The sequence below is a fragment of the Natrix helvetica genome (genome assembly GCF_964273705.1).
Source record: "Natrix helvetica genome assembly, chromosome: 8".
Lineage (NCBI taxonomy): Eukaryota > Metazoa > Chordata > Lepidosauria > Squamata > Natricidae > Natrix > Natrix helvetica.
The window spans coordinates 8862726-8878408 of NC_138559.1; the positions used below are offsets into that span (position 1 = coordinate 8862726).

Genomic DNA, 15683 nt, shown 5'->3' on the forward strand with positions numbered 1-15683 from the left:
TGGAGGGGTTGAGCCTGAGCCTGCTGTCATCCATCCAGACCCGTACGGCTTCCAGACATCGGGACATCACTTCAACAGCCTCGTTGGGGTGGTTTGGGGTGGAAATGTACAGCTGAGTGTCATCAGCATACAGATGGTATCCCACCCCAAAACCACGGATGATCTCACCCAGCGGCTTCATATATATGTTGAACAGGAGAGGCGAGAGGATCGAGCCCTGTGGGACCCCACAGATAAGGGGCCTCGCGGTCGACCTCTCCTCTCCTGCCAACACACATTGCGTCCGGCCAGAGAGGTAGGAGCGGAACCATCGTAATACGGTGCCCCCGACCCCCAACCCCTCCAGACGGCGCAATAGGATACCATGGTCGATGGTATCGAAGGCCGCCGAGAGGTCTAATAGGACAAGGATGGAGGAACAACCCCCATCCTTTGCCCTCCAGAGATCATCCACCAACGCGACCAAGGCTGTCTCCGTGCTGTGACCGGGCCGGAAGCCGGACTGGCGCGGGTCTAGATAATCAGCTTCTTCTAGGTGACGTGGAAACTGCTGAGCCACCACACTCTCAACAACCTTCGCTAAGAAAGGAAGGTTGGAGACAGGACGGTAATTTGCTAGCTCCGTTGAGTCCAGAGAAGGCTTCTTGAGCAGGGGCCTCACCACCGCCTCTTTCAAGGCGGCTGGTAAAAGGCCCTCACCCAGCGAAGCGTTCACCAGCTCCAGTAGCCAGCCTCGTGAGCCCTCCCAGGAGGCCAGTACCAACCAGGAGGGACACGGGTCCAATAAACATGTAGTGGCTCGCAGTCGCCCGCGCAACCTGTCTAAATCTTCGGTGACAACAGGGTCAAACTCCTCCCAGCATGGTCTCTCAAGACTAGCTTCAGACGTCCCCACTGGAGCACTGAGGTGGGTCCATCCCCTTCGGATCCGATCGATTTTATCCTGCAGGAACTCTCCAAATTCCTCTGCCCGGCCCAGTAATGGGGGGTCCAGCTGCCCCTGTGACAAAAGGGAGCGGGTCACCCGAAACAGGGCGGCAGGGCGGTTCTCCGCGGACGCTATAAGGGTGGCACAATACTGACGTTTGGCCACTCTTATTGCCACAAGGTAAGTCCTTACGTAGGCTCTTACTTGTGCTCGGTCAGATTCGGAGCGGGAGGACCTCCACTTGCTCTCTAGGCGTCTCCTAAGGCATTTCATTGCCCTTAGCTCCCCGTTAAACCAGGGGGCCCGGGTAGATCGTGGCCGTCGAAGAGGCCGCAAAGGCGCCACCCGGTCTAAGGCACCGGCGGCCGCATTATTCCAAGCGGCTACCAGGTCCTCTGCCCGGGGGTGGGGCAGGTCTGCAGGAGGTGGCCCAAGCTCTGCCTGGAACCTATCTGGCTCCATCAGACGCCTGGGGCGGAACCATCTGGGATAGTCTGGTTCCGCCTCCCCGCGGTGGGGAGCAGCGCCAGGGAAGTCCAGCTGGAGAAGTGAGTGATCTGACCATGACAGGGGCGTGATGACTAAATTCCCTCTTCCCAGATCACTCGTCCACTGGTCGGAGACAAACACAAGATCAAGTATATGGCCTCTCTCGTGTGTGGGGTCCTGAACTACTTGAGTCAGATCCATGGCTGTCATGGAGGCCATGAATTCCCGGGCTGCCCCGGATGCCTCTCCCGATGATGGCAGGTTAAAGTCCCCCATCACTAATAGCTTGGGGGTTTCAACCGCCATCTCCGTGATCCGCTCGAGGAGCCCGGGCAGGGCCGCTGATGTATGGCGGGGAGCCAGGTATACTATCAACAGGCCCAGCTGACTCCCTGGGCCCCATTTCACACCCAGAGACTCACAACCAGAAATCTGCGACACAGTGAATTCCCTCGGTGCCAAATCTTCCCGGATGATTATCGCTACCCCACCACCCCTACCTTGGGCCCGTGGCTGGTGGAATACACGGTAACCTGGAGGGCACATTTCCCTGAGGGGCAACCCCCCCTCTGGGCCCAGCCAGGTTTCCGTTATTCCTGCGAGGTCCGGCTCCCCCTCTGTGATCAAGTCACTGATGAGGGGGGCCTTATTAATCACGGACCTCGCATTACATAACATCAGCCTAAGGCCCAGGTTCTGCCGATCCTGTCCACCTAGCCTGCGGGGGTTGGTACAAGCGACCGGGCGTATCCAGCGGCCCCGGTCTCCCAACCGATTATATGTTCTTCTAGTGTCCTCGCGCCCACCCCTCCCTACGACCGTCGCAATTGGAATTCCCCTTGTAGGAATGGTGTTTCCTCCCACCCCCCTCACTCCGCTCCCTTCCGTCCTGACCCCACCTGTTGACCTGGCAATGTCCATATCCCAAGGCAAAGTAGCCCTCCCCCCCTCCCTGGAACCCCTTAAAACCTTTAAAAAACATTTTATTAAAAAACCCCTAATCCCCCGCTTCCTCCACCTCTCTGGGTTAATAAACCCCTCATCGAGGTGGGCCCTCTTCAGGGCAAGGGGGCATGCCTGCGAGAGGGGGGACCCTCGCAGTCGAAGAATGTCAGACCTTGAATAGATAAAAATGTTAATCAATCCATGACTATGGCTGTGGCAGGGTTTTTCTTTGCAGCAGGTCCAAGATGTAACTAGATGTAAAATAGAGCAATGAGTATTTGACAGGCAGATAAGATGGAAGAGGAAGCAGACCTCGCAATCCATAGTAATCTACAGACCACCAGTGAGGCCCAGAGGTAGTTCTTAAGGCCCAGAGGCCCAGAAGTAGTTCTTAGAGTATACAGGGATCCATAGTAATCTACAGACCACCAGCGAGGCCTAGAGGTAGTTCTTAAGGCCCAGAGGCCCAGAGGTAGTTCTTAGAGTATACAGGGATCGCACCTCAGCGGGGGTGCGGGGTGGGGGATGGGCAGGGGGGGGGTAGGCGGGGTGCTAAGGCCAGCTGCTCAGCCTATTGATCTTCTGGAGGTCGCCCAGAACCTCCAGCGACCCCCTGGCTTTCTTCTCCAGTCCCACCGGCCCCATTGGCCTCTTAGCCAGGCTGCGGTCAGAGCAATAGATGAGAAATAGGGCGCCCGATATTCCAGCGCCATTTCTGCCGCCCCGTCGCCATCGTCGGTTAGATCCAGACGCCGCCCCCGCATAGCAGGATGTAGCTCGCCTCCCACACGTTCTCCTCACCGACTCGCTATCTTCCTGGAGTCGCTCCTCCGCTGTCCCGTTGTTCCGCCGCCCTGGCAGCCACATAGACCTTCTCCTTTCTGCTCTTGTTGTTTTTCTTTTTTTTTTTTCTTCGCTGCCGCGGCTCGGCCTCTGCATTCCCTGCATTCTCGTCTCTTCGCCGTCCTTCTCCTCCTCTGCCTCCGTCCTCCTGGCTATCTGGACCCCGCCCAGGGTCCAAGCTATTAACAACGATAGCCAGGGTTGCCACTTAATGAATTCTAGGCCCCCAGGATGACCAACGGGGGCCGAAAACGCCTGCTGTCCCTGCCAAAGAGCCCCATCGTTTACGGAGCTTTGAGAAGGTCCGCCATTTTCCCCCGGAAGCCCCTCCCCTAATGTGATAGACATTAGGATAATAGTCTCAAACCAGTGACGTGCAGTCAGGGGAGGCAGGGGAGGCGGAGCCTCACCGCTCTCATCATCAAAATATAAAAAAATTACTCCGGGAAGCCGCGAAAGTGGCTGGGAGAGGCGCGCGGCTTGGTTTAGCCTCCCTGGACATCTCAGCAGCAGCCCCAAGTGTGCCGATCTTGTCATTTTTTGCATTGGGCGAGCCCAGGATCCTTGCAAGGGGAATGGGACCACGTGTGCAGGAGGCTCCTCAGCTCCAGCCTCAATCAGTGCAGCCGCGGTCCCCTTCATGTTGGCTTAGGAAGGAGGGGAATGGGACCACGTGTGCAGGGGAAGGGGATCGTCGCCGTGCTAATCTGAGGCTGTGCGCTGAGGAGCCGCCTGCACACGTGGTCCCATTCCCCTTGCAAGGATCCCAGGCTCGCCTGATGCAAAAAATGCCAAGGTAACATCATCAGTGATAGAAGGGGGGGGGGAGGAGGAGAAAGGAGAAGTTTCTCTTCTCAGAAATGTCTTCTCAGTGGAGCTGCTGCAACCTGTCTGTCCCTTTCTGACATTTCTGAGAAGAGAAACTTCTCAGTTTGGGCTGCGCCCGTGCGATCGGAGCAACCATATGGTTTGATGACGTCACCAGCCTCACCAGTCATAAACCTCACCGCACGTCACTGTCTCAAACCCATCCTTGCCAAAAAGACCTCCTTACCAAGTTCTTGCCAAAAATAATAAAGAGGATTAACATATAATAGCTTGTCTTGTACAAATAGTTACTAAATATTTAATCTGACTAACAGGTATAAATCATTGCAACAACCAAGTGTGCAATGAGGTGAGGAGCAGAATGAACAACAGCAACAACAACAAAAAAAGACTTCTATGCACGAAATCATCATTCGGATAGTCCTTTTTTCATTTAGTTTTCGACTGAAAACACTGTCTAAGTCAACCCAAACGTAGATATTTCACCCTCAAGCATTCAAATATCAAGACAAACATATTGATGTAGGCATGGCACTCTGGCAGCCTATGTGCGCCCTAGAGTATGTTCTTGGCAGGCATTAATCATATGACTAAATCATTACTAATGCAATAAATACATTTTGCGCTGATGGCAACTTCCAGATTGGCTTGAACAGTTCTGGTATTCACAATAGCGTCAAATGGTCCCTGTCCAACCTCAGCTAGAGCAGTTTTCTAGGCCAAGTTGAAGACCATTCTTGGCTCCAGAGGCCCCATATATCTGTGATGGATCTAGAAACATTTCCCTCTCCCACCCTCTATCTATCCATCTACTCACTTCTAGAAACTTTTGAGAACTAACAACCTTCCTGCTTGTTTAGAATAGGGTAGGGTAGGTTAGGGTAGAGTAGAATACAATAGAATTCTTTATTGGCCAAGTGTGATTGGACACACAAGGAATTTGCCTTTGATGCTCTCAGTGTACATATGGAGAATAAAATACATTCATCAAGAATAAAAAGATACAACACTTAGTGATAGTCAAGGTTACTAATAAGCTATCAAATTGTACAAGGAAACGATAAAAACAATATAAATTGAAAGATAGAAGCAACATGATTATAGTCATAAGTGGGGAGAGATAGGTACCAGGAAGGAAGAGAAGAATAATAGTAATACATTCTTAGTAAATTATTGACAGTGTTGTGGGAATTAGTTGTTAAGCAGAGTGATGGCATTCAGGGAAAAACTGTTCTTGTGTCTAGTTGTTCTGGTGTGGAGTGCCCTATAGCCTCGTTTTGAGGGTAGAAGTCGAAACAATTTATGTCCAGGATGTGAGGGGTCTGTAGATATTTTCACAACCCTCTTTTTGACTCATGCAGTATACAGGTCCTCAATGGAAAGCAGGTTGACACCCCTGCTGTAGCACATAAAGGCGAGGAGGAACTTTGACAAATCATTGTTGCCATCCTGATTTAACAGATTAACAGAGTTGGAAGGGACCTTGTAGGTCATCTAGTCCAATATCCCATTCAAGCAGGAGATCCTACACCATTTCTGACAGATGACAGTCCAGTCTCTTTTTGAAAGCTTGCAGTGATGAAGCTCCTACAACTTCTGAAGACAACTTCTGTTCCATTGTTTGATTGTTCTCACTGTCAGAAAAGTTCTCCTTATTTCCAGGTTGAATCTCTCCTTGATCAGTTTCCATCCATTATTCCTTGTCTGGTCTTCAAGTGCTTTGGAAAATAGCTTGACCCCTTCCTCTCTGTGGCAGCCCCTCAAATATTGGAAGACTGCTATCATGTCTCCCCTGGTCCTTCTCTTCACTAGACTAGCCCCAGTTCCTATAACCATTCTTCATATCTTTTAGTATCCAGTCCTCTCATCATCTATGTTGCTCTTCTCTGCACGTTTTCTAGAGTCTCAACATCTTTATAGAGTAGAATTAGTACCTCACTTTCTTCACCCTTAGATGCCTGTCATCTAAGTTTAGCAAATTCAAATTATCAACAGTTACTGTATGTTTTAGTATGGTTAGTTACTGCCAACCAATTTTTCAGTGTTAATTATCTTCTTGTCATCAGTATTGTAAGTCAAAATATTATAAGATGATGTGTTATATCATGTAAAGCTTTGGTGGGTATTAGATCTTCATGTTGGATCTGGACACATAGAAGGTGCAAACACATCACTTTCACTCACTTCCATATATCCTTTGCGGCAGGCATTACCATCTTCCAAATTAACGCCTTGCTTCTATTGTTTCACTCCTGTGCAATATGCATCATTGAGATTTATTCCACCCAGTCGTATAAATGTTATCTGCATGCCGACTGCAGCTTTCATAGGTGCAATATTGTGGTTAGTTGCGAAATCGTGCCCGACCCATCTTGACCCCATGGGCGATGTTCCTCCAGGCCTTCCTGTACTCTACCATCCTCCAATGTCCATTTAAGCTCACACCAACTGCTTCAGTGACTCCACCCAGCCACCTCATTCTCCGTCGTCCCCTTCTTCTTTTGCCCTCCATCGTTCCCAGCATGAGGCTCTTCTCCAATGAGTCCTTCCTTCTCATTCGTTGGCCAAAGTGTTTGAGTTTCCTCTTCAGGATCTGGCCTTCTAAAGAGCAGTCAGGGTTGATCTCCTCTAGGACTGACCGGTTGGATCGCCTTGCAGTCCAAGGGACTCGCGGGAATCTTCTCCAGCACCAGCGTTCAAAGACCTTAATTGTTTGGTACTCAGCCTTTCATATGGTCCAACTTTCACAGCCATCCATTGCAACTGGGAAAACCATAGCCTTGACTAGAAACACATTTGTTGGCAGGGTGATGTCTCTGCTTTTTAGTCTGCTGTCTCGATTTTACCAAAGCTGTGGCCTCTGCCAAAATGATATTATTGTTGGTGTTTTTGCACAACAATAGCCGTCGAATTGCTATCTACGTGATAGAAACAGAATTCCCGTGTTTCTTTCCTAAGAATGTTACACAAACCGGTTAATTCAGCCTTCACAGAAAACTAAATAGGATTCTGTAGCTTACTTCACATGTTTTACATCCTTCGCTGCAAACCATCGCTTGATTATTTTGCTTAGGCTTCCAACTGAAAATATTCCTCTTCCTGTTAAGCCTCTATTTGCTGTTGGTTGTTCTCAAAACACCTGCTCTGTAGGAGTGTGTGTGTGTGTGTGTGTGTGTGGCACCTGTTCTTCAGGTGGCTCTGAGTCTCAGAATGCATTGATTCAGCCCATGAACAAACAAATAGCAGTTATGGACTGGTATCACTGCAAAGCTGGCTTGGTGGATTACATTTGAATGCCTTCAGAAGCATTCTCCCAAAGAAACATAAGAAAGAGGATACTTATTTGATTATACATGTAACTAGAGAATTCTACTTGTTCAAAATTGGAAATTAAATAAGTTACCAACAGATGAAGAGATAATTAAAAAAACTAGATTGTGTAAAGATGAACAGGTTGACACTGAAAATAAAAGATAAAGAGGAACTGGTGTACTTCAAGACATGGGGAAGATTTTATAATTGGCTAGAGAAAGGAAGCTAGAAAAGAAAGTATGGAGAAGATACAGGATCCAGGCAACGCACTATTAAATGAGAAAGGGGGGGGGGAGAAACAGAAAAGAAAATATTAAATATAGAAGTATATATTCAAAAGCGAGATATAAAGGGGGAAATAACAAAGGATAGATTAGCGAAGGTAAGGGAATAAGAAATGACACTAAATTATATTAGGGTTTGCAGAAATACCATCCCAAGAAAACATAAACTGAGATTTGAAAGAGACACCTATAACAACAGAAAAAGAAAGGGAGAGAGGAGGAGAGAATGAGAGGAAGAGGATGGAAGGAAGAAAGAGGTAAGGAGAGGAGGATGGAAGGGAGAGGAAGAGAAGGAGAGAGAGTAGGAAGGGGAAGAGTAGAAGTAGGGGAGAGGTAAGGGAAGAAGGAAGGCGAAGGAGAGGAGGAAGGAAGGAAGTGGAGAAGGGAGGGAGGGAGAAAAGAAAGGGAAAATAAGGTGGGGTTACAACAGGCGGAAGGGATGGTAAATAAAGCAACCCAAACTGTATATTATAACCTATTAAATGGAATAACAAATGTATAAGAATGACAAATGTAAAGAATAATAATAATTATGTGAATGTATGTAAGAGGATGGTATGTAAGAGAATAATAAAAAAACTTTGAGGGAAAAAAGAAGAAGCAGTGGTTAAACTCCATGGATGAAGAATTACAGGTAGTTGTCTTTTCATATGTCTCCTACCTCCCCATTACTTCAGCCTACAAGAACTGAATGCGTTGAGTTGCTGTTTTTTTGAATTTAACTTCTTAACTGAATTAGAATTATCTTTCAAATTCAACCCAAGAAAGTCCACCAGCCCCTATGAATTTTCCAGCAGGGAAAAACACTCATGTTGGAGAAAGGGTGCCCCATACGGTTATTCACCTCTGCCCTATTCCCAAGTTGCAGTGCAAATATGTATTGGGATATTTTTTTTTAATAGTTTCCCATTTTTCTCTAGCCGTTAACTCTTCTATGCAATAACTTTCACCGGAAAGCATGTAACCCCAAAAGAAAACAGATTGGGAAGGGGGAAGGAGAGAAGTATAAGAAGGAAGAAGTTGCTTTCTTTATTTTAGTGGAGACATGAGTCAAGACCACCACAAGCAGACTTCCCCCTCCCCATCCTTTTGATTTCAGAGTCTCCCCAAGAATGAGAAAAAGAAAAAGAAAATAATTGGTGGCAGGAATACTATTTTCTTCACTTAATATGTGTGAATCTTCAGCATCCACTTGTCAAAAAGCATGTGTCAACTCTGTACCGAACCTGGCTGAAGCCAACTTCACAGTTGCGCCACACACACTATGGAGAGAGGATGAGGGGGAAAAAGCCAGAACGTCTTGTAGACAAAGTAAAGAGCTCTTCCATGGGAACCAAGGTCATCCTAACGGGTGACAGTTGGAGGAGCAGCAGAAGTGATTGAGGGAGCCCGCCACCTGCTTTGATTGGACGATGTGACCTATCTGACACCTGGGGAGGGAAACCTTTACTCTTTTAATTATGTGGTAACTGCGGGAAATTTTTAGAATTGGTTTTCACTAGCAATACCGATACGATGCATCCAATAAAACTGTTCTTTAAGGAACGTTCTTGCTCTGGGAGTTCTGATTTCTTTGAATACGTTACTCGGAATGCTGACAGGATGGTTTAGGCCTTGCATCTATTAATCCTCCAGAAGCAACTTGATCCAGCATTGGTTGCTTTTCTGATCGCTTCCCTGCCTTGTCCTGGTTGTGTGGTAGACTGCACCTACCAAGGAGAGGAGATCAGATGGACCACAGTGAGGCAGGCATTTTCCCTGGAAAGAGGGTGCACATTCCAGAGAGGATATGATAGATAATTGTGCCGACAAAGGAGGAGGTGGTGTGATGGACTACAGTGAACTGACCATTTTCCATTGCATGGATAGGACAAGAGGTAGCACAGCCTAGTGTTGGATTAGAGACAGAGGAAGATCAACTGAGATAATTAGAGGGCTAGAGGCTAAAGCAGATGATGAACGGTTACAGGAACTGGGCATGGCTAGTCTAGTGAAGAGAAGGACCAGGGAAGATATGATAGCAGTGTTCTAATATTTGAGGGGCTGCCACAGAGAGGAGGGGATTTTCCAAAGCACCTGAAGGCCAGAGAAGGAATCATGGATGGAAACTGAGCAAGGAGAGATTCAACCTGGAAATAAGGAGGAATTTTCTGACAGTGAGAACCATCAACCTGTGGAACAGAAGTTGTGGGAGCTTCATCCCTGGAGGCTTTCAAGAAGAGACTAGAACTGTCATCTGTCAGAAATGGTGTACGGTCTCCTGTTTGGGTGGGTGGGGGTTAGACTAGATGACCTACAAGGTCTCTTCCAACTCTGTTACTCTGTTAAATACAGTCTCCTGGTTTCTAGGCCAGCATCTTCACCACTATATCTGTTAAAGAGATTTAAGATAGCCTGTCCCTAAAATCTCCGGAGGTAGATTCATCAGGGATACAGTAATATAGGTTTAATCTGGCAAGATTCTGTCTGTATGGTATGAACAAAGAAAGAACTGAACTTTGGCTCGATTGTTCTAGGCCAAACTTCGTGACCAATTTCATGACGGTTTCCCCCTTCATGCAGCTGGGGTGGGCATGGTCTGCACATGACACATCCAGCCCGCGGGTGGCAAGTTTGACACCCCTGTAATCTAAGTCGTTCTTTGGCCTGGAACTGACAGGTTGCTGCAAATCTAACCTGGATAACCCTTTCTTCACTGTGTCAACTGCAGGAGCCAAATTGGTCGGATCATGGAGCTGTTGTCCACCCCGCACAGCATCGAGATCAACAATATCACCTGTGACTCCTTTCGAATTTCTTGGTCCATGGATGTTGGAGACCTGGATAGGGTTACCCACTACTTCATCGATTTGAACAAGAAGGAAAACAAAAGCTCCAACAAGTTCAAACACCGGGTGAGCCTCTAGAGTGGCGTAAATGAGTAGGGCAGAAATCATTACAGCATCTTGTCTCTCCCTGAGCGTTCCTTTGCTTCATAATTATTATTTTTTTACTCCTGTTGGATCATGCTGGTGGAAGTCCTTCTTAGAAGCAGCCACCACCAGTTAGGAGCCTTCTAACCTGGTTTCTGTTGGACTGCAACTCTAGTGGATGAAGCTGCCCCATTTCCCTAAAATTGTCACTGCTGCATTTTCAGCCCCACCTTCTCCTCCACAGCCCCATATAAATGATAGCTGCCTTCATATCTGACCAACATAGCCACAGGTTTATTTATTATCGTGATTTATGTGCTTACTGTTCTGAAAAGGCTTTAAATTGTACACCCAAACATCTGAATAGCATTTGGATAAAGAGTTAGCAATATAACCTACCTGTATTTTTCAGATTATAAGATGCACCTAAATTTACAGGGGGAAAACAAAAAAAATGTTTTTGACCTCCGTGCGTTTCATTTTTGCCCTCCCTGGCCCCCAGAAGCACTCTGCAGTGCTCCGCACAGCCTGTTTTCACAAAAAAACACACCTATTTTTGGACTGCAGTGTGCTTCTGGGTGCCTGGGAGGGCAAGAATGCAATGCGCCGAGGGATTGGGAGCCCAAAACCGGGCCCATTTTTGGCTAAAATGGGCCTTGAAGATCACTGCAGAGTGCTTCTGGGGGCAGGGGAGGGTGAAAACGCCCATATTCAGTCTATAAGATGCACCTAAATTTTCACCCACTTTTAGGGGAACAAAAGGTGCCTAAGATGCACCTATGCTCCGAAAAATATGGTAATTCTTCTTTGGAAGCCCCCTTGAGCATGTCTATACTATGTCCTTAAGGTGGTTATTATTAGCGATTCTTCCAGCCCAGGAAACCATGGGAATTGTAGTTTCTAAATCAATCTAGAGTTTGATGGTCTCATTATTCGGGCTGATGGCAATTAGAATTCCACATTTGTATTGCGCGGGTTGCTTGAAAATAAATCTGGTAAAAAAAATCATTTATAGTCCACAATGTTCTCTGGAAATTTGCCAGCAACTCTTAAAATGCAGAGGGAGAGAAAAACAAGATCTGTTAAACTTTGACTTATTGGAAACTTGTGCTTGAAATCAGGTTGTTTCTGATTTCCAGAACTGTTCATTCAGTTCAGGAATGATAAGATCCAATCCTTCACATGAACGACGTTTCCCAGAGTGCAGGATGCTAGGAATTACAGTTGTACACAGTTTAGGAATTCCTAGATCTCTTACCCCGATTGGTCTCAGGCATAGCAGATCTCTTCCCCCGACTGAAGTTGGCTGATCCCGGAGGCTATCTTTGGTTACAGTACCTGCTGGAAAAGGAAATCTCAACTTTCTCTGATCCTGAACAAAGGTGTAGAATTATACAGGTAGTCCTCAACTTAATTCCTGTTCTGACCCAGTCTTAGCAAAAACAAAAAACAGGCTCCTCGTCATAAAAAAACCCTCTTTATTTACCTCTTGTGAATTAATTGCATTCACCCACTGAAAGTCCAGGCAAAAGTCCTGTAAGGAGTTAACTGCAGCGACCTTATTAGTTCCTTGTGATAATTAAATAAGGCCATGAACTCCCAAACGAAAGGCTGCAAATTAAGTTCTGGCAAGCAGTCTTTGTTGCACGAAACACAATGAGCAAAATCTCCAGAAACACGAACTGTTGTCTCCTACGACAACCACTCCTCTTTCCTTCTATTTATTCCGCAGCAAAGGAGGGGCTGTTCAGCATACATGTTTGCTGTGCTTCCTGAGTCGACTCCTTGTCCTCCATTGTTCTCCTCTCCTAACAGCTCTGGGCATATGCGCATCTGGAACAGGCCCCAGCTGTTCTTCCTCCACACTCATCTCAGCCTTCAAAGGCAGGTGCCTCTCCAGTGGCTGAGAAATGTTGGATGGCCTTGGCTCTATCTCTGTGTCTGATGCTGAGCATCCATCAGAGCATTCCCCAGGATCCAGAACTAGCCCAAGTTCCTCCCCAAGTTCCTCATCGTCCGAGTCTGCCGTCAGCTCCTCTGGCAACTGGCGGGCCACAACACCATCTTTCATTTAATAACTCTTCGAACTTATAAATAATTATTAGAATTTGGGCACTTGGCAACTGGGATGTATTGATGATAGTTGAAACATTCTGGGATCAGGTGGTCACCATTTGTGACTTGAGTAAAGTCAAGGGGGGGGGAAATCCAGCTTTGCTTAACGACTCTATGTTTCCCTTAACAACTGCAGCCATTTGTTTTCCAACCGTGACAAAACGGTCATAACTTCGGTTGCTTTACCACCACCTTGTTCAGCAATGGAAATTCTCATCCCAATAATGGTAGTTAAGTCGAGGACGTCCTGTAAAAACAATTTCAAAGCATAGCCAAAGGGCCAGTCAAGTAGCTGGAAGATGGCAATATTCGGACCCATTAGAAATGTTGCTCACATTTTCTCCCTTCGAAATGGAGCCACTAATTTTGATGCTTCTGAGTATGGTTAGTTGCTATGGAAATGCAGTTTCGCATTTAACTATTCTCCCCTCCGGCAGTTAGATGGTTTCCTCTGGTTTTTCTTTCTGGGCTCCTGTATATGCTGTTGCCACAGAAACAACGCTGCAGAGGAATATTAAAACCTGTTGTTCTCTCTTAAAAGCAGTGTTCCCTCAAGTGTTCCTTCTCGTGTTTGATCTGCCCGCCCACTTCAGAAAAGTTCATTTTTAAAAAAACAAATTATAGTAGAGCACTGGTATCAAACTCAAGGCTCGTGGGCCAAATTCAGCCCACGGGGTGCTTAAATCTGGCCTGCGGTGCCTGGAAAACGCAAAGGACCAGCCCATGGTGCCTCTGACCACCAAAATGGGGCATGGAGGAAGGGGGGCTGTATGAGTCTCCCCACATGCCCCGTTTTAGGCCTGGATGGCTAAACCAGGGCACGGATGTCAGGGTTCCGACGGATGCCCTAATGAAATCATGAGCCTCAAGCCAAGCTTCAAAAGAAATCCAGTTATTTATTAGCAGCTTCAGGTTGGCATGTTCCCAAGTAAAGCCAGCTCTGACCTCACGTAATTTAGGGCCCCAATCATGACCCTATTTCCCCCCTCTCCCCCCAGGATGTGTCACCAATCACATTCACCAATGGGGCAATTTTGCAGTTGCAGAGATCACTCCCCTCCGGCTGCTTCAAGTAACCCTGGGATACAGCCTTGAGAGGGATAAGTCTGGAACGTGCATCTGTCTTTTGCTGCCGTGCCGTTTCATCGGTTTCCCATCACCCCGTTCCTAGGGCAACTCGAGAGCAGGACAGGAATGTTTGCAAGTTGACAATGGGGGGGGGGGCTTCATGGGGATCTCCCCTGCCCCATTTTGGCTGGCAGGGTTCTGCAAGAGGTCTCCATCCCATCTCCTCCCCTCCCCCCTGGCCGGCCCGCAGAGGAGAACTACAATACTGAACTGGCCCTCGAAGAAAATCCAGTTTGACACCCCTGTAATAGAGGCTATTTTTTCCTGAAGTGATCAACCTGTACTTGGTATGTGCACCTGTGTGTATAAATGCACATGTTACACGTACACTTCCATATATATATCTTTCTTATATGACTTACTAAGTGGAACCTTTCCTTTTGCTATTCTAGTTAACTGTTTGTAGGAATTTTCTTTTATTTTCTTTCATATGGATGTGCATTTAAACTTTTGCAGTAGAGGTTTAGCTCTTCGGCAGAATTTATGTGATTTAGGTAAGATCCTGGGAACTGGTGAGGATGAAATAATGCATCAGTAAGAATTGGAGGATGGGCATTTGGAAGTTAATGATTTGAACAAATCACTGAATACAGAACTCATATGATGTCAAATGTTCATGTTATCTTCTAATAGGACACAATAAAAGGTGAACTTATCACTCACTTTTTAACCTCATCCAACCTGGTGGTAAGTGGGGCATAGAAAATATAACACCATAAAAATATTTTATGGGAACATGTTACCTTGTTCATGAAAAATAATTGATGGCAATAAATATTGCTGTGCTCGGCAGTCACAAAGTTCACTTAGTAATATGGTAATCCTCCAATTCTTTTAATTTCTCCACTGCTTTCAGTCTGTGAGTACAAAGGTCCCTGCTACCTATTCTCAAACCAAAACAATCAAGTTCTACAGGTCTCCACTTACAGCAGTTCATTTAGTGACCATTCAAAGTTACAACGGCATTGAAAAAAGTGACTTATGACCATTTTTTCCACACTTAACAACCGTCACAACATCACGTGATTTACATTCAGATGCTTGACAACTGACTCACCTTTATGATGGTTTGCAATGTCCCGGGGTCACGTGATCCCCCTTTGTGACCTTCAGATAAGCAAAGTCAGTGTGGAAGCCAGATTTACTTAATGACTGTGTTACTAATTTAACAACTTGCAATGATTCACTTAACAAACATGGTGAGGAAAGTCGTAAAATGGGGCAAAACTCACTTAACAAATGTCTCACTTAGCAACATTGATGTTGGGCTCAGTTGTAGTCGTAAATTGAGGTCTACTTGTATTTATATCATGTGAGAGAGGCAGCTTCATCAGTGCAGTGAAGAAAGGAATCAGCGTAGAGGATCAAGGAGCAACTCCCCAAAAATTTGAAAACCCTTTTAAAATTAAACTAGCTGATAACCCAACACTGCTCGGGTATTTATTTATCCCAGTCCTCCTTCCATGAATGTTGCCACAATTTCTAATGTTGGATTTTCCCTCTTGCCAGAGGAAGCCCCCTTGTGGAGTACTGTGAAGCCATTACCATGGCAACTCCACAGCACTGTACAGTAGAAGTCATTTTAAGACACAACAGGCTGTTTCTTAACCGAACACCCACCCCCAAGGGATGTTAGGGGTGTCTTACCCTCACAGTATTTGTTTCCAGAGAGTGAGTAATCTGTGTACCAAGTTTGATTGAAATTGTTCGTAGCGTTCCAGAGTTATGCTGGAACACACAGACACACAGAAACACACACACACACACACACACACACAGCCATACATAGATAGATAGCTAGAGATAGATAGATAGATATAGAGATATAGATATAGATGATGTAGATATATAGATATAGATATATAGATGATATACAGTTATAGATATATAGATATTTGC

The 15683-nt window shown here is 46.3% G+C and overlaps 1 protein-coding gene across 1 annotated transcript in view; it reads left to right on the forward strand.

Moving 5' to 3' along the window:
* Positions 1-15683, forward strand: part of PHYHIP (phytanoyl-CoA 2-hydroxylase interacting protein) — a 70092-nt gene that overhangs the window by 35618 nt on the left and 18791 nt on the right. Inside the window, exon 2 of the mRNA XM_081960815.1 lies at positions 10340-10523. Coding sequence (XP_081816941.1) covers positions 10359-10523 — 165 coding nt within the window. The 5' untranslated portion in view covers positions 10340-10358. The remainder of the gene's footprint in view (positions 1-10339; positions 10524-15683) is intronic.